Genomic DNA, 19,177 nt, shown 5'->3' with positions numbered 1-19,177 from the left:
TGGGCCCCGACCACGCCCTCACGGTTTTGTTTCTCGGAACTTACACGAGAACTTCCCAGTGGGTCACCCATCATGGGAGTACTCTCGCGCTCTACTCGCTTAACTTCGGAGTTCCTATGGAACCTGAAGCCAGTGAGCTCCCAAAAGGTCTCATGTTAGGTAGAGATGAGAATATACATATAAGGCTTACAGGATCCACTCCCCTGAGCGATGTGGGATGTTACAATCCACCCCCTTAGAGGCCCAACGTCCTCGTCAGCACACTTTCGACCAGGGATTGGCTCTGATACCAAATTGTCACATCCCGGCTCGGGGTCCACCACATCCCGGGCCCACTCCACCACCGTAGCACGATATTGTCCGTTTTGGGCCCCGACCACACCCTCACGGTTTTGTTTCTCGGAACTCACACGAGAACTTCTCAGTAGGTCACCCATCATGAGAGTGTTCTCGCGCGCTACTCGCTTAAATTCGGAGTTCCTATGGAACCCGAAGCCAGTGAGCTCCCAAAAGGCCTTGTGTTAGGTAGAGATAGGAATATACATATAAGGCTTACAGAATCCACTTCACTGAGCGATGTGGGATGTTATAGTAGCATTATTGTGAAAATAAATTGAAACTAACCATTTTTTTTTTTTTTTTTTACAATTATATCTAACGGAGGAGAGTGTAATTAAAAGGCTATATTATAGGAAATTTGTTATGATATAATGTGCATATAACACCAAAATTATGACCAAAAAAGTTTAATCAAATCACTAAAAGGCATGGATGTTTGATCTAGAAAATTCAAAACTGAGACGCCTATATCAAAATATCCCTTTTTAAGTAGTGTGGAAGGTAAAAAAGATAGTGTGGGCACCGCCTATCTGTGAGTAACACCCACGTTTTTTTTTGTAAAAAATGCAATTTTTTTTCTCTTAATAATTTTTATGAGCATTAAGGAAAACATTGTAAGGCATTTGGAAGCGGTTTTACGGTTTATTGAGCAATAAACATATATTTAACAAAATATTTAAGCTGAAAACTTAAGGAAAGTGAAAAATGCAGTAGTGAGACCCAAAACAATGTCAAGATGGGGTTCTACGCTCAAGAATAACAACAGAAACTCTTACATTGTGACATCCCACATCGCCCAGGGGAGTGATCCTTAAATGTATATTCTCATCCCTACCTAGCACGAGGCCTTTTGGGAACTCATTGGCTTCGGGTTCCGTAGGAACTCCGAAGTTAAGCGAGAAGGGGGTTAGAGCAATCCCATGATGGGTGACCCACTGGGAAATTGCTCGTGAGTTCCCAAAAACAAAATCGTGAGGGAATGGTAAGCCCAAAGCGGACAATATCGTGCTACGGTGATGGAGCGGGCCCGGGAAGTGATCCGCCCCTGGCTGGGATGTGACAACTTGGTATCAGAGCCTAACCCTGGTCGTGGTGTGCCGACGAGGACGTCGGGCCCCTAAGGGGGGTGGATTGTGACATCCCACATCGCCCAGGGGAGTGATCCTTAAATGTATATTCTCATCCCTACCTAGCACGATGCCTTTTGGGAGCTCACTGGCTTCGGGTTCCGTAGGAACTCCTACGTTAAGTGAGAATGGGGCTAGAGCAATCCCATGAGTGGTGACCCACTGGGAAGTTGCTCGTGAGTTCCCAAAAACAAAAACGTGAGGGAATGGTAAGCCCAAAGTGGACAAAATCTTGCTACGGTGGTGAAGCGGGCCCGGGAAGTGATCCGTCCCGGGTCGGGATGTGACATACATTAATTTTCAAACTTCATAGCAAGGCGAAGGTAAAAATAATAAATTGAACGATAATTTAAGTATGAATTTTTAAAATCGACTAAAACTCGTGAGTGTTAATCCACGTTTATTGTAAAAAATGAAAATTTTTTATTATCTCAAAATATTTTCCATGAGCATTAAAAAAGGGTATATTTATGATTTATTGAGCAATAAGTGTACATTTAGTAGAATATACACGCCCAAAAGTAATAAAATAAGTGAAATATATAGAGATATTAAAATGTATATTTTTTTATTTTACTTTTTAAAATGTATATGTTTTTCATTTATTTCTCTTTCCACTACAAATAGCCATCATATTCATGTTCTTCAAAATATATTTTTTCGTACATGGAGCCCGACTCGTTTTCTGAGCACCCAAGAGTTCGTCTCGTTCTGCATGCTTAGAGCCCACTTTGTCTTGTGTGTCTAACTTCGTCTTGTTCTGCATGTGAGGTGTCCGGAGCGTGTAGAAAGTTAAGAGGATAGTGTGGGCATTGCCTGTTTGGAAATTGCAACGAAATTTTAAAAATGACTAAAACCTGTGAGTGTTATTGTGACATCCCACATCGCCCAGGAGATTGATCCTTAAATGTATATTCCAATCCCTACCTAGCACGAGGCCTTTTGGGAGCTCACTGGCTTCGGGTTCCGTAGGAACTCCGAAGTTAAGCGAGAATGGAGCTTAAGCAATCCCATGATGGGTGACCCACTGGGAAGTTGCTCGTGAGTTCCCAAAAACAAAACCGTGAGGGCGTGGTTGGGGCCCAAAGCGGACAATATCGTGCTATGGTGGTGGAGCGGGCCTGGGAAGTGATCCCCCCGGGCTGGGATGTGACAATTTGGTATCAGAGCCCAACCCTGGTCGTGGTGTGCCGACGAGGACGTCGGGCCCCTAAGGGGGGTGGATTGTGACATCCCACATTAGGATTTATTGAGCAACAAGTGTATATTTAGTAGAATATTTAATTCAAAAACTAAAAAAGTAGGGAAAAATATAGTGGTGAGACCCAAAACATTGTCAAAAAGGGGTTTCACCTCATGAATATCAACAAAAAGTCTAACATTAGTTTTCAAAATTTCATGATGAGGCAAAAGTGAAATAAATAGCTTGAACGATGATTTATGTACGAATTTACAAAACCGACTAAAAATCGAGTGTGTTAACCACGTTCTTTGGTTGAAAATGCAAATTTTTATTTTCATGAAATATTTTCCATGAGCATTAAGGATAAATTTTTAAAGCATTTGGAAACGGATTTATGATTTATTGAGCAACAAATGTATGTTTAGTAGAATATTTAAGCCCAAAACTAGAAAAATAAGTGAAAAGTATAGTAAGGAATCTCAAAATATTGTCAAATGTGGTTCTATCCTCAAGAATATCAACGAAAATTCTTGCCTTAATTTTCAAAACTTCACGGTGAGGCTCGGTAGCATGGTACCGATCTTTACCTATTCTAATTATTTATTTTATTTGAATAACCACTATTAAATTTGAAGATCTTTAAATCGTTGATTACAAGTGTTTAAATATATATTATAATAGATTTTTCACGAAAAAAAAATATTTTGAAGAACATGAACATGATAGTTTGTTGCTATGACAAGAGAAATAAAAGAAAAATTGACAAACATATATGAAAATAAAACTAAAAAAGAAAAAAAAATTGAAAAGGGTGATCGGTATGAAGCTAGCAACGTATATGAGATAAAGTCACGACCTTTCTAGCGACTAGTCTTGCAGACAATCGGTAGAAAAGTACCAATCATATGATTTTCTATATTTTTATATTCTGTTTTTTAATATTTTTTCATTGATTTTTTTTTTCTTCCTACCTTACTTTATTTACATTCAATATCTTGAAGCATGCTCAGATGATCTTAATGTAATATTTTTCCCTACTATTAGGAGCATTTTTCCCACTGGGTTTTTGCTACCTAACTAGGTTTTAATGAGGCACCCATCCCGGGATGATCATACTTCATTGAGTTCACTACCTTCGTCCAGTTTGACGAGCGTTTTAGACATTATGCATATTTTTTTTACTTTTCTCCTTCGTCTATGGATTTTCCCTATTCCTTGGGTTTTACCATAGCAAGGTTTTTGTGAGTTTTTTTACAAATGCATACTTCAAAGTAAATTTGAGACTTGCAATCACTCGTTGTGCTGATGACTTCATCAACTATTCTACCTTATCTGCTGAAGAATCTGATGCGATGATTTGTTGAGTATTTACACACTCAAGGGGGAGTGTTGCAGACTTGTAGTCATATTTAGAATAGGAATGTGATTGTGTAAATCCTAGTAGATATGAGAATGTATCTTATATTCTTATTAGGAGTAGATTACCTATTAAGAGTTGTAATCCTAAAGGGAAAGGTTTTTACCTATCCTACTACTATAAATAAAGGCACAATGGGTGGAATAGACCACACCCACAATTACACATCTCTCTTTTCTCTCTATCTATGCCGCACCCCTCTCTCTATCCTCCATAATTGTTTAGTAAATTATGTCTACAACACGTTATGGAGGCCATATAAAGAGAGAGGGTGCGGCAATAGTAGAGAGAAAGAGAGATGTGTAATTGTGCACTGTGTTCTATTTCACCTCATTGTGCCTTTATTTATAGTAGTAGGGAAGGTTAATTCCTTACCCTTTAGGATTACAACATTTAATAGGTAATCTACTCCTAATAAGAATATAAGATATATTCACATATCTATTAGGATTTACATAATCACAGTCCTATTACAATAGGATTGCAACATATAATAGATTTTTCACGGAAAAAAAAATATTTTGAAGAACATGAACATGATATTTTGTTGCTATGGCAAGAGAAATAAAAGAAAAATCGACAAACATATGAAAATAAAACTAAAGAAGAAAAAAAAAATTGAAAAGGGTGATCGGTATGAAGCTAGCAACTTATACGAGATAAAGTCACTACCTTGTTAGCGACTATTCTTACAAACAATCGGTAGAGAAGTACCAATCATATGATTTTCTATATTTTTATATTCTGTTTTTTTATATTTTTTCATTGATTTTTTTTCTTCCTACCGTACTTTATTTACATTCAAATATCTTTAGATTTATACTTGTATCCTTGTTTTTGAGTGTTTTGACATGACTTCTAAGAAAATTTTCATCAAAAATCATTAATAGAACATGGATATGACATTTTGGTGTTATGGTAAGGAAAAAATGAAAATTTTAATTAAAAAAAAACAGAAAATAAATAAATTGATGCTTTAGGAGCATGTCAATAGTAGCAGGCCATGAAAATAACACCTTGAGTTTGGCACGTTTCAACAGTCAGCGCACTCGAATATTTTCTGGCTCGTTGCTGCGCGGCGGAGAAATTTATTTTTAAGAAGGGGATTCTAAAAAATGGGATATTTCATGGACTCTTAAATCTTTGTTGTATCAAATTATGCGGTAATCAAACTTTATAATTCGGTGTTTGTTTCACTAATCAATTTGAATTATAGTTGATGCAATTATTAAATGTTTTAAAGTTATTTTTTTGGTAATCAAAATGTCAACATATTTTCAACCATCACGGGATGGTTCAGAATTGAAGAAGAATTTTAGGTCTGTATTCTACATCATACGTATTTGGTTCGATTCTGATGCTGGTGACTGCCACGATGGTGGCTAGGGTCATTGCGAGTCTTCGATCACTGATGTAGTGAGGCCAAAGACCGATCTCTGTTTTTCCAAAAAAAAAAAAGTCAATATAGTAAAACATTGAAAAACGAGGAGGCAAGCGAATTCAAATTTCTAACAACATCGCAACGGCGGGACGCGTGGCCCTCTTTCCTTTCCGTTCCGTTGGCATCGTCCCCCCACGCTCCTTTCCGCCCCTCCTTTAAATTTAAAAATTTAAACCCCCAACAGAAAACGGACGGTCCGATTTCGATCCAGAAAAACGAGACACCAGAAAATTCAAATTTTTAGGGTTTCTGATTCCGCGATCTCTCAGAAATGGAGAAGTACGAGAAGCTCGAGAAGGTCGGCGAAGGCACGTACGGCAAGGTCTACAAGGCGAAAGACAAAGCCACCGGGCAGTTGGTGGCGCTGAAGAAGACGCGCCTTGAGATGGACGAGGAGGGCGTGCCGCCCACTGCCCTCCGCGAGGTCTCGCTCCTCCAGATGCTCTCTCAGTCACTCTACATCGTTCGATTGCTCTGCGTCGAACACGTCGACAGCAAAGAGGGGAAGCCCGTCCTGTACTTGGTGTTCGAGTATTTGGACACCGATCTCAAGAAGTTCATCGATTCACACAGGAAGGGGCCGAATCCTGGGCCGATGCCGCCGTCGCTGGTGCAGAGCTTTATGTACCAGCTGTGCAAGGGGGTGGCGCACTGCCACTCCCACGGCGTCCTCCACCGCGATCTGAAGCCGCAGAATCTGCTTCTTGACAAGGAAAGGGGGATTCTGAAGATCGCTGATCTCGGACTCGGCCGCGCATTCACTGTGCCTCTCAAGAGCTACACGCACGAGATTGTTACTCTCTGGTATAGAGCGCCCGAGGTTCTGCTCGGTTCGGCTCACTACTCCACTGGCGTTGATATGTGGTCCGTAGGATGCATCTTCGGTACTCCTTTCTTACTCCCTCTCGCGAATTCTTCAATTTCATTTCGATTCAATGCTTTAATTGATTAATTAGTTAACTAATTTGATCGATTATGCTAAATTGCAGCGGAGATGGCGAGGAGGCAGGCTCTTTTTCCGGGAGATTCTGAGTTCCAGCAGTTGCTTCACATTTTCAGGTGTTTGTGTTATGTTTCCCCTCGTTTTTCGCGTTTCTCGAATCCAATTTTTGGGAATGTGAAGAAGGAAAAGATCAAATCTTTACTTGCTACTGTTTTACTATATGTGTAGGCTGCTAGGAACACCATCTGACAAGCAGTGGCCAGGAGTTTCTTCTCTGCGAGATTGGCACGTGTATCCGCAGTGGGAGCCTCAGAACTTGGCTCGTGCTGTTCCTGCTTTGGAGCCTGAAGGAGTTGACCTCCTAGCCGTAAGTTTTCTTCGATCATTCAATGCTTCGATTAACTTGTCGCTTAGAAACCAACGATGTGTTTAGTCTTCTCAACAGCATTCTTCAAGAACATAGCCAGCATCCATCTATGCATCGTACTAGTTTCTTGGAATGCTTAATCTCATTTCTTAACTCTGATTTCTTTTCAAGAACATGGTGTTCTCCAAGGTTATTTTCATTTTTCAACGTCAATTAGAAATCATGGAGCTTGAATCAACGTGTAGATTTGTTGTGTAATTGGTTGTCTGGTCCATATGCGACAGATTGTTTTCAAGTCTTGTGATGAATGAGTACCGTAAACTTGTAACGGTTAAGTTGTTTAACAAAATGTGTCGTCATTGGATCAGTCTAATACCGTCTTGCTTTTGGACTATGCAGAAAATGCTTAAATATGATCCAGCTGAGCGAATCTCCGCGAAAGCTGCCCTTGACCACCCTTATTTCGACACCCTGGACAAGTCTCAGTTCTGAAGTTTCACTTATGAACACAAAGATGCTATGAAGTGCTTTCTCATACCTTGACCACCCTTAATTCAGTGCTGCCTTGCCTTTTTTCAACTGTTGTCGGGGGAAGTCAGCCGTCATCATCTTGGTGATTCGAAATTATTGTATGATGTTTGCATCCCTGTAAATCACGGTGTGGTTATCCTTGTTAGAAAAATCATCGTTGTTAAGTATTGTTATTTGAGTAATGCTAATCAAGCAAATTCGCAACCGCGGTTGACGATAGCGAAGAAGATATAAAAATGGAAGTTTCCTGTTTATGAATCTCCTTTGTCGATTTAAGAAGGGCTATTATACAAAATGGTCTCTGAGATTTGCATGATCAATAGAAATAGTCCATGAGATTGAAAATCAATAGAAATGATCATTGAGATTGTCCACCATTCATGATTTTGGTTATTCCGTTAAAAACAATTTTGGGCAATTTTCAAAGCTTTGTAAGTCAATCGTTTCTTAACCAAATTCGATCCATAATATATCAAAATGAAGATAGGAAAGTGTAGAATAAGATTATACCTATTTGGAAGCCCAATGGTTGCCGGAGATGGCTGGAAAATAGCCTGAAAGATGACTGGTCCACGGGAAAACTGAAAAACTCGCCGGACACTTGGTAAACTTTAAACGTTCATAACTTCTTCAATACTCAACGAAATCGAGTGATTCAGAAACGAAAATAATACTTCTTGACGAGACGAAGAGAATTGTACCTTTTTCGAAGGCTAACTCGCCGTGATTTGGTTGGACAACGGCTTGAAAGTGGCTAACCATTTTCGAGCAGTTTTCCGGTCAAACCACAGCTAGTTAGTAGTAAAGAAATATACCATTCTCTTCATCTTATTGAGAAGTATAATTTTTATTTTTGAATCACTCGATTTTGTTGAGTATTGAAGAAGTTATGAACGTTTAAAGTTTACCCAGTTTCCAACGAGTTTTCCTGTTTTCCTGTGGACCAGTCATCTTTCGGACTATTTTCCGGCCATCCTCAGAAATCATTGGACTTCCAAATAGGTATAATCTTGTTCTACACTTTCTTATCTTCATTTTGATATATTATGGGTCGAATTTGGTTAAGAATTGATTGAGTTACGAAGCTTTGAAAATTGCCCAAAGAGTTTTTAACGGAAGGACCAAAATCATGGATGGTTGACAATCTTAGGAACCATTTCTATTGATCATGCAAATCTCAGAGACTATTTTGTATAATAACCCATTTAAGAATCATTCCTGTATTGCTGAAACATTGAAAAGAGGGGCTCTAAAAACAATCACGAGTGAAGATGTGTCGAAGTGAAAGCTCCTAAAATTATTGAATGTAAATATGTGAATATGAGGTTAAAAGCGGTAGATAGCCTAGTTCCTGTAGGCCGTGATCAACAAGAACTTACAACTGGGGGCCGACAAACTGGAAAAATCATAGATGATTAGGTACTTCGGATACCCTATTAATAATGTTAACCATGTGATTAGGTAATTTGGATATCCTATTAATAGTTTTAACCATGTGATTTGGTTTTTGACCTAAGAAAGCTAATACTGTGGAAAACATCGTTTATAGGAAAAATTATAAGTGACGATCACACCAGGCTAACTAATTCATGTCTGATGTTTTAAAGGACGACAATTTTGATATTTCATAAACCTAAGGTGTATTATAATAAATAGATATTGTTGGGTAACAGTGTGATCATCATGCTAGAATTTTCTGCGTATCGCACCGACCAAACTAAACAAGAAGGTAGTCAATTTGGTTATGATCTATGTCATTATCAAGATCATTTACAGCCTATTTATCCCATTTTCCATGGAAAAAACAGCCCATCTAAGTCGGGGAAAGGTTGTGGGGTGCTTATTTTCTGGTCCTAATTGGTTGGCAAAATTTTAACCTCTCCATAAAATTAAGGTTTATGTCACAACTCACAAACCTCAAAACAGAACAAGTCTCTCAAATCCTCTGACCGAAAAACCACATCAAAATTTCCCACCAAATATAAACTCACTCCACCGATTCTCTCTCTCTCTCTCTCTCTCTCCCCCCTACTTTGTTTCTCATTATTTTTCTTCATTTGTTTGATCACCTTCTCTGTTTTTCCCTTATTTTTTCCCTTTTTATTTAAAATTAATACATAATTATTGTTTAGAAACTGTAGGATCAAATCATAAAACAAAATAGGGAAAAAGATAGGAAGTGGGGGATGGAAGGATTGGATGCGCTGATACAGAGACTGTTGGAAGGCAGGGTTAACAGAGGTAAAAAGATTCAGCTAACTGAATCCGAAATCCGGCAACTTTGCATCACTGCCAAAGAAGTCTTCCTCCGGCAGCCTAATCTTCTCGAATTGGAAGCCCCCATCAACGTTTGCGGTACGTAAAATGTTTATGATTCCGGCTTGCATTATTTGTTTGTTGTTGATCTGGTAATATGTAAACTTGTAATGCAAGCAACGAGTTTCAGAACGCTGATATTTGTACAACATTTATTGATCCGGGATTTTGCAGGTGATATACACGGGCAATATCCGGACCTCTTGCGATTATTCGAGTATGGAGGCTTCCCACCGGACGCCAACTATGTGTTCCTTGGAGACTACGTAGACAGAGGAAAACAAAGCATAGAGACAATATGCCTTCTCCTTGCATACAAAGTCAAATTCCCGGACAACTTTTTCCTCCTCCGAGGGAACCATGAATGTGCTTCCATCAACCGAATCTATGGATTCTACGATGAGTGTAAACGCCGCTTCAGCGTCCGGCTATGGAAGCTCTTCACAGACTGCTTTAATTGTTTACCTGTGGCTGCAGTCATAGATGACAAGATCTTCTGTATGCATGGTGGCCTGTCTCCTGAATTGAACAGCTTGGAACAACTCAGAGCCATCGAAAGGCCGGTTGATGTGCCGGATCAAGGGCTTTTGTGTGACCTACTTTGGTCGGATCCGGACAGGGACATTAAAGGGTGGGGTGAGAATGATAGGGGTGTTTCTTATACCTTTGGGGCAGATAAGGTTGCAGAGTTCTTGATGAAACATGATATGGATCTCATATGCCGGGCTCACCAGGTCTCTGTTTTTCCCTTTTTTATATTTTATAAAGTTCACCGGTTGTATACAAATATGTCCCAACATGTTTTAGGTCACATAATGAGAGAGGTACGCCGCTTGATTGTATGCAACTGGTGATAGGAAAGAAGAATATCAAGTTTTCAAGAATTATTTTATGGAAATGATTTCCGCGGTTCCCTTTTTATCCTTCTGCAAACCTTTTTCTCTGTCATTTGAATCTCCGTCGATTTAATCCTTTGTTGACAGGTTGTCGAAGATGGATATGAGTTCTTTGCAGAACGGCAGTTGGTGACCATATTCTCGGCGCCAAACTATTGCGGAGAGTTCAACAATGCAGGTGCATTGATGAGTGTGGATGCAAGTTTGCTTTGCTCATTTCAAATAGTGAAACCCTGGAGAGGGAAAGCTCCTCAGGTAGAATGATTCTAAAGCAATTGGGGAGCTCTGGAATTGGAATACTATTTACAGAAGGCAAATTTGCATGCCAAAAGAAATCTTGCATATTTTCCTGCAAGCAAAAGCATTAAAAAGCTGTCTGTGTATATAAAACCGTCATATACATATAACTTTTCTGGTATCTTGCTTACATAATTTTCCCAGATTTCGCTGATTTTCTTTAAGCTCGGTTCATCTTTCTTGGAATCAAAAAAATATAACGAGTCTTCATTTGCTTCCTCTTCGAAAGAAAATGGAGTGATCAACGAGAGCTAAGCCAAGATCTTCGTTTGAAATTTAAGAAAAGATGGATGAACAGCTTACAAGGTTGTTTGATATATTCAGTTTGATCACATAAATTCGAAGGTAACGAAGAGTCTAGCAAGAAATTAAACATTCAAAAAAGGAAATACAATTAACTAAACATTGAAATAATAAGCAAAGCAACTTCCTCTATCAAACTGGTGGAAAACTAGAGTCTTGCCTTGTGCTTCAGTTACATAAATGCCAAATGTTCATAAAGGAACCACTGCGACGACTTTCTTCTGCTTCAATCGGCTTCCCATAACGTTTTAGCGGAATCAAATTCCCATAACATTTCAGGGAAATCAAGCTACTGGTATAACTAAAGATGCTCGTATACAACCCCTTTTGGTATATCGGACATTTTACTCGATGTATGCAAACAGTTCTTAGATCCAAAAGGACTACAGTGCTGTTGCTCTTTCTCGAACGTTTGAAAAAAATCCCATGCTCCCATTCGCAACAAGTCCAAAGCCTATAACTTCTATACCGACATTCTGCATTAATCATTCTGGCTTCTATTCTGTGACCTAAAACCCACTCTTTTTCATCATAGTTTTTCAACATCCATATGTCAAGGTGTTTATCTGATGAAGCATCAACGACGGACAAAGATCCTCTCAGATTAATCAAGTGAAAGCGCTGGACAGAGTGGAACTTACGCGGCATGTTTCTTAAGGGGGGATCAGGAATATTCCAACCGAACTCCTCTTTCTTGAAATCGAAAGACAGTATGCTCATACAGTGGCGAATATTTGCTTGAGCTCTTCCAGTTGTTGCGCGACGAATTAACCAGTGCATATCGCCATATGCTGATAAATTCTTGACCGTTAAATCACAGGGAGGAACTGAGCAGATCTCTCTCCATAATCTTGTGCCCAACACATAAACATGAGCAACATAATAGTTGTACTCCGAATCTGCACAAACCCGAACAACTTTGTGTGTACTAGTCGTGTTGTCAAATCCCATACCAAACCAATAATAAGAGAATACTGTTGTTTTTAGATGTTCCGGAACTTGGACGATACAAGTCGGGAGCATCACAGCTTCGCCCTTCAACGGATTTAACAGCACGCACCGGCTTCCATTGTGTCTGTCTTTCAAGCAAATCAAGTTGCAGAAAACAAAATGTACATTGAAAAAATATTCGTACCACCAAGACATGATCTTTGAGACAATCCTCGTCTTATCTCTTCTCATTTCTAAAGTATTGCCATCGTATTCAAATGATTGCATGGCAATTAGCTCCGCCATGTACTTTTTTTTGGACTGAGAAACAATCACAAGTTGAGGTACTTCAGCAGCAGCGTTGGTAGTAACAAGAGAACTCATGTGTTGGTTAAGAAACGAGGGGCGGCTGACTATGTTGTGCAAGGCTTTCGAGACACATCCCACGGAACAAACTGATTCCACCGGCAGTCTAGAGAAAATGTTGACCAGGTTATCGTTGTCCAGGTCCATCAAGTTTCTGTTACTGTTGCTGCAGTGCCTCATCCTTTTAGTCCTCGGTGTCTCCATTAGTCCTACTCAGTCAAACAAAATCGAAAATGTAATAATCTGACTCACCTGGATAAACAAATTCAATTAACAAAGAGAAGAAGAGGTGTAGAATTTCAACTTACAAACACCAGTAGAGGAGGGTCTAGAATTTGAGAATTAAACTTCTGAGAGTTTTATGTTTTATCAAATGGGAATTGTTCATTAATTTTAATCAGGCCAATAAAAATACAAGAAAGCAAGGTACTCTACATCATCAGGAACGTGTTACAACTCACAAAGGGCCAAGGCACATATAGAACATAAAAGTCATGCTTGGATAAACAAAACACCAACACCATTGAAGCATAATTAAAACTATAACTTTAAAATGAGATATGGCTAATTCGCATGATAAATTCAGAATGAATTGTCACAACCAATTCTGACTCAAGATATGTCGAAAGGAACAACAAGAGGAAGCCATTATACCTTATTTCTCAACCAGCACTACTAATGTTGATGTTGCTCAGATCCGCCTATCACACATACAATATGTCCGTTTCAGATAAGATCGGCTCGTTTCAGATCAGATCAAAATTCGATAGCGCAGAACGCCACAAGTCTAGATCGCCTCGAGCCTAAATTGCCTAGTGAAGAGTCCAATGAGATAAACAAACGCAATTTAATAAAGAAGGATATACTTGATAATTTGAGAAGTATCAACAATTCATAAAAGTGTAATTTCACAATTGATAATGAGAGTTGATATTTACACCCAAGAAAATCATCATGCATTACCTAATAGAAAAATCAAGATGCAGTCACTAATGTCGCTCTACTCTGTCACAAATCGGATCTGCATGTCTCAAATCAATCAAAACTTGAGAGCCTAAAACGTTGCAAGCCTAGATCGGCGCCTAGTGAAGAGTAATAAGATAAATAAACATAACCTATTTAATAAAACATAAAAGGGTAGAATTGACAATTTGAAACCTTTGTTAATCACCAATCCATTAAAGTGTAATTTCACAATTGATAATTGGGGAGCAAAAAAATCCCTTTTTTTTTTTTTTTTTTTTTTTTTAAGTTGACACATAGACTTTTATCTGAGAATGATGAGAATGCCCTCATTAAATTAGTAAGGCCCACATTTGTTCCATGGCCATTTCAACTCTCTTAAAGACTTGAGCAGATGACTATGACCTCATCAAGCTCTCTTGCTCAAAACAAGGAGAAAATTCGTAAGTATTAAAAATATGATTAATTACTAAATCTTACATTTAGGCTTTCCTAATTGAAGATCAACTCATTCAAGTAAAAAATCACAATCACATCCAATCAAGGATATTACAAGATAATGCCAAGATATTAGTTAAGTAATAATATCTTCGGGATACTTCTTTCCTTCTTCATACTACGAATGACATATCTTGGCCAACTGGATGATGACACATAACGCGAGAATCTCTCTCCTCATTCTCCACCAAATTTGGCTAAGCTTTTGTTACGCAATTAAGCTCTAAATTCTCCCTATTTTCAAAGAAACTAACGTAAGCATCGTAGATCCATTGTCCACCCCCCTCCCCAACCCCACCAACCCAACTCTTTGGGCACATGACTTTGGTCTTTGATCAAATGTGTTTATTTGTTTTGCAGATACAAATTCGTCAATATCAAAGACAACAAATTTTTGCTACCACAATAATGTGAGGTGTTATTGACATTCCAAACAAGTTATAATGCATTGGTAGAAAAATAAAGGGAAAAAAAAGCTGCATAAAGTGCAAATAACAATTTTTTATACCAATAAATAAAACAATAACAATATTCAGATAGCCCTAAAATTTCTCAAAGATAAATATAGAAAGAAACAAAAATTAGAAATTGTGTAACATAATACCTTATATATGCTCATATTTAAAATTATCCGGAGAAGTTGATTTGCTTGCCACTAGTCACTACTCGTGAGTAGTGAAGGTAGTATTTAATTATTTAATGTAGAGATTTGTCTATGACTTTCTTTTTGTATTGTGCAAAAAGCCAATGGAGGGGCCTTTGGAGTTTTTAATGTCTAGTTTAGTCATTTCCATTTGTCACAATGTCTTAAAAACGGTGACTAAAATTTGAGAGTCGCCAACCAAAATATACTTAATGTTTTTATTTTCTTTAAAAATAAAAATATATAGTTATTTAGTACTACGGCCTAGTGGTATAACTTTTTACTGGTAAATGAGAGGTTTTAGATTCGATTTTCGCCAAAGGTGAATTTGAACCACATTATTGCTAACTCATTATGAGACTTTGCCCACTCTCTCACCCTTTAGTATAGATAAGAGTAATGCTAGGGAGACTAAATTTGTAAACAAAATTTATAAACTAAATGTTATCAATAGGAAATGAGCGCGTTTATCAATATTTAAGTAATAACTCGATCATCAACTTCTATGTCATTTAGTCTACAAAATTAGTCTCCCTAACATTACTCGTATAAGTTATATCGTTTGTTAAAAAAAAAAATTGATCATGGTGAAAGGAAGGGAAAATAAATTTGTAGCAACAATTAGAATAATGGTGCCTGAACTTTAGTCTAATTAGAGCTTTACTTTCTGAATTGAAAGTTCGTGAGCGTTGATTCCTGAACATTCATCCCATTTTAATCCTTTAAACCAGTAGCGGAGCCACACTGAAGTCATTGAGTTCACGTGACCCCTATAACCCAAACGTTTTCTCTCTTGTTTTTTTTATCTTGAACCCTACAAGTTCAGGAAAGAAATGGCTTGAAAGTGTGAGTTTTATTTTTATTTTTTTTTCTCAGCCGGTCTCCCCTGTGCAAACTGCGTGTTGTGTTTACGTAGGAGTGGAACAGTCAGTTTTACATGTTTCCGTGACATGTCCTCTAGCCGCGGCAGTTTGGTTCATAAGCCCTTTAGAATACGATCTCGAGAAGCTGTCGATTGTTCTTTGAAGGATTGGTTGATGCGATGCGAATATTGGAAAGCAGAAAAAAAAAATTAAAAAAAAATAATAAAAAAGAGTAGAGAAAAGTTAATGTAGATGGTGCGATGGCAGCTGATTTTTGGTGGGGTGGGAATAGTGTTACGTGATGACCATGGCAAGTTTGTGGCTGCAAAGGCAAGGTGAAGGAGTGGCTTTTGCTGTTCGTTTGGGCTCTACGCAGCTATGTTGCGACCGAGATTCTTTGGGTGTGGTTAATGCTATTCAAGCTCTGAGAGAGGGTAATTCTCTTTGGGACGAGTTGTTGACGATGTGAAATGTTTGTTGAGGAGAGTTCCTGGTAATATTACTGCGGATACGTTCCTCGGGAGGCCAACGGTGTAGCTCATCGTTCGGCTAGATTTTCTCTGGGTTGTGCGAGTTATTTTCAGTGGTTCGAAGAGCCACCTGACATTATTCAGAATGTGCTTTTGGAAGACAAATGTACTTGGGGCCAGTTATTAAGCCCTCCCCTTGATTATCAATTAATTAATGAATAAATTATGCTCCCCTTTTACCGTCGAGGTTCACTAAGACAAATAAATAAATATTGACCATGGTGAAAGGAATGCAAATTTGTTTTGTATAAATTCAGGCCTTTATGCCATTGTTTTCTCCGTATGACTTTGGCAAGAAAAATGTTGAGAACTTTCTGTTGTCTTGCTTCTTTTTTTTCTGGATGGGGTTGATTTTCTTTCGGCTCATTTCATCTTTCTCGAAACCAAAAGAAATGAAAACGAATTGTCGTTCGTTGCCTCTTCAAAAGAAAAATGAAGTGAACCTAGATAAACCAAGGTCTTCCTTTTCATTCTTGGCAGTATAATTCAAGGAAATATGGATGAACAGATTGTTTCGGTACATTCAGTTTGATTAGAAAAATTTAAAGGAAACAAAACAACTAAGTTTATAGCAAGAGAACATTCAAAATATAAAATTGAATCCACTAAATATGCATATAAATGAGATAATAAGGAACTTCCTCTAGTCAAACTTCCATATGTTTGTAAAGGCATTAAGATCCCTCGTACTTGTTTTCGGTTCCACCAGATTCCCATAACTTCTTAGGGAAATCAAGCCACCGGTATAGCTGAGCACGCTCGTATCCAATCCCCTTTTCGATACTGGACATTCTACACAGTTCATGGAAGCACTTCTTAGATCCAAAAAGAATATAGCGGGTTTTGCTGCAATCGGATTTTTTGAACAATATGCCGTGCTCCCATTCACAGCATGTCCACAGCCTAAAACTTTCATAGGGACTTTCTGCTCTCAGTGTACTGCCCTCTACTATACCCTAAAATCCACCCTTTTTCATCATAATTTTTCAACATCCAGATGCCAAGATACTTATTTGATGAAGCATCAACAAGGGACAAAGATCCACTCAGATTGATCAACTGAAAGCGCTCGATAGGTGGGAAGCTACCCGGCTTTTTTCGAAATGGGGGATTTGGAATGTTCAAACGGAACTTCTCTTTTTTTAAGTCAAAAGACAGTATGCTTATAGAGTGGCCAATAACTGCTTGAACTCTTCTTAAGCGAAGAGTTAACCAATGCATGTCTCTGTAAGCAGATACCTTCTTATCAATTATTATTTCACGAGAAGGAACTGAGTCTATCTCCTTCCATGAGCTTGTTCCCAAAACATAAACCAAATACTCGGAAACGAGTCTTCCAAAAATACCAGCAATCTTGCATCCATAAACACGAACAATCTTGTATGTATTGGTCGTATTATCAAATCCCATACCGTACCAATATTCAAATGATTTGGGATTCAGATTTTCCGGAACTTGGACGCTTGGGAGCATAGTTGGGAGCATCATAGCTTCTCCCTTCAGCGGATTCAGCAACAAGCAGCGGCTTCCATCAGTTCCATCTTTCAAGCAAATCAAGTTGAAGAAAACAAAATCTAGATGAAAAGAATATTTGTGCCGGCGAAACATAACCTGTGATACAATGTTATGTCTGCTCTTTTCCAGTGAATTGCCATCGTATTGCAGTGATTGCAAGGCCATGAGTTTTTCTGTGGACTTATTTCTGAATTGCGCAACAACCATGAGTTGAGGCACATTAGAAGCGGCGTTTGGTTGAAATCAGAAAATGCATTTGTTGCTTAGCAAATAAGGGGCAGTCGACGATGTTCGATAAGGTTTTCGACACGCATCCGATACACCAAACTGACTTCACCGGCAGCCTAGAGAAAATGTTGACGAGGATATCGTTGTCGAGGTCCATCAAGTTTGAGTTCCTGTTGCTGCACCTGCCTTGTCCTTGCCTCGTCCTCCTCATCCTCCTGGTCTCCATTAGTCCTCCTTAATCAAGCAAAAGAACAAAATAAAACATTAACTTTATAAGTACAAGAATCTAAAGATTGATTGAGAATTTAAAAATCATAAACAAGAAGCATAAAAGTTAATGTTTTATATTATGTTATTTCCGTATCAAGTGAGAATTCATATGTTTCAGTCAAAAACCAATAGTTACAAAGGGTAATTACATGAGGGGTAGATCTATATCATCTAAATATAAAATATTCCTCCACATAAAAGATCGACACATTTGCAACCATAAATTAGGCTTAGATAAGTAAAGAATTTACAGCATGAAATAAAATTAGAACTACGACTCTAAAAAGAGAGATAACAAATTCTCAAAAAAAATCAGAATGAATTGATGCAACTTATTATGGCACATAACAAAAAAACTAAAATCAAAGAAAAAACAACTTGCACAAAAAATTATGAAGAGGCATCGTACCTTATTTCTCAGCAAGAACTTACTAATGTCGCTTAGATTTGCCCGTCTTATATTAGATCCAAACTTGAGAGCCTAGATCACCTAAATTGCCGAGAGCTACACCTATATCACTGCTAGCCTAGATAACCTATATTGCCACCAGCCTAGATCGCCTTAACTACTGCATGTCTAACCTATTTAACGTAAAGGGATAAAGCTGACATTTTGAGACGGTCATTGGTTAAAAATCCATAAAATATGATTCACAAATAGATAAGGAAAGTTGCTAATGACGCGTCAAAAAAATCATCACACACTCTTCTATAATTAAAAATAAGAGAGAAAAGGAGTGTATTATGAAATTTTCAAAGTGTTGGTAACAATTTCCGAGAATTTTTTGGAGCGTAATAACAATTTCCTTTTCAGGTGTCAGTAACATATCTTACACGCTTGTAAACCAAAAAGAAAACATACCTCACATGTGAAATTTGAAAAGAAAAAAAAAAAATCCATGAACTCAACAAATAGAAAAAAAAAAAAGAGAATTAAAAACAAGAAAGATATCTTTTTGATTTTCAATGAACTTTAGAAGATCGAGTGAAGTTGATTTGCTTTTTACTGGTAGTGAAGTTACTCATTGTTATAAAAAATCTGTAGAGATTTGTTTTCAAGGGCCGGTTTTATGCTTTTTTGTCACCGGACATCTCATCCAATAACTCCACAATATGGAGTCACAATAATGAAGTGATATCGCACTCGCCATCAACAGATGACAAACTTCAAACCTCCTCACTTTAGTGGGGAACGAGTACTAAACCGTAGT

General features: G+C 38.1%; 4 protein-coding genes across 4 annotated transcripts; 2 read left to right on the top strand and 2 right to left on the bottom strand.

Moving 5' to 3' along the window:
* Positions 1-5,679: 5,679 nt before the first annotated feature.
* LOC137723430 (cell division control protein 2 homolog C-like) lies at positions 5,680-7,579 on the top strand. Its single transcript, XM_068462628.1, has 4 exons — positions 5,680-6,391; positions 6,497-6,566; positions 6,679-6,817; positions 7,217-7,579. Exons 1-4 carry the CDS (start codon positions 5,779-5,781, stop codon positions 7,307-7,309), a joined length of 915 nt encoding a protein of 304 aa, XP_068318729.1. The 5' UTR covers positions 5,680-5,778; the 3' UTR covers positions 7,310-7,579.
* A 1,820-nt stretch (positions 7,580-9,399) lies between these two features.
* Positions 9,400-11,055, top strand: LOC137723723 (serine/threonine-protein phosphatase PP1-like). The gene is made up of 3 exons (XM_068462916.1): positions 9,400-9,703; positions 9,839-10,398; positions 10,648-11,055. Exons 1-3 carry the CDS (start codon positions 9,535-9,537, stop codon positions 10,822-10,824), a joined length of 906 nt encoding a protein of 301 aa, XP_068319017.1. The 5' UTR covers positions 9,400-9,534; the 3' UTR covers positions 10,825-11,055.
* A 273-nt stretch (positions 11,056-11,328) lies between these two features.
* Positions 11,329-12,660, bottom strand: LOC137722124 (F-box/kelch-repeat protein At3g06240-like). The gene has a single exon (XM_068461103.1). The coding sequence runs from the start codon at positions 12,658-12,660 to the stop codon at positions 11,329-11,331; it is 1,332 nt and encodes a 443-aa protein (XP_068317204.1).
* Positions 12,661-16,627: 3,967 nt separating this feature from the next.
* Positions 16,628-17,633, bottom strand: LOC137722123 (F-box/kelch-repeat protein At3g06240-like). Its single transcript, XM_068461102.1, has 2 exons — positions 16,876-17,633; positions 16,628-16,745 (listed from the first exon to the last, which is right to left on the bottom strand). The coding sequence occupies exons 1-2, from the start codon at positions 17,631-17,633 to the stop codon at positions 16,628-16,630; spliced, it is 876 nt and encodes a 291-aa protein (XP_068317203.1).
* Positions 17,634-19,177: the final 1,544 nt, after the last annotated feature.

Source organism: Pyrus communis, chromosome 17 (genome assembly GCF_963583255.1).
Source record: "Pyrus communis chromosome 17, drPyrComm1.1, whole genome shotgun sequence".
Taxonomy (NCBI): domain Eukaryota; kingdom Viridiplantae; phylum Streptophyta; class Magnoliopsida; order Rosales; family Rosaceae; genus Pyrus; species Pyrus communis.
Note: the sequence above shows the minus strand (reverse complement) of the source record. Positions and strands in the feature narration are given on the sequence as shown.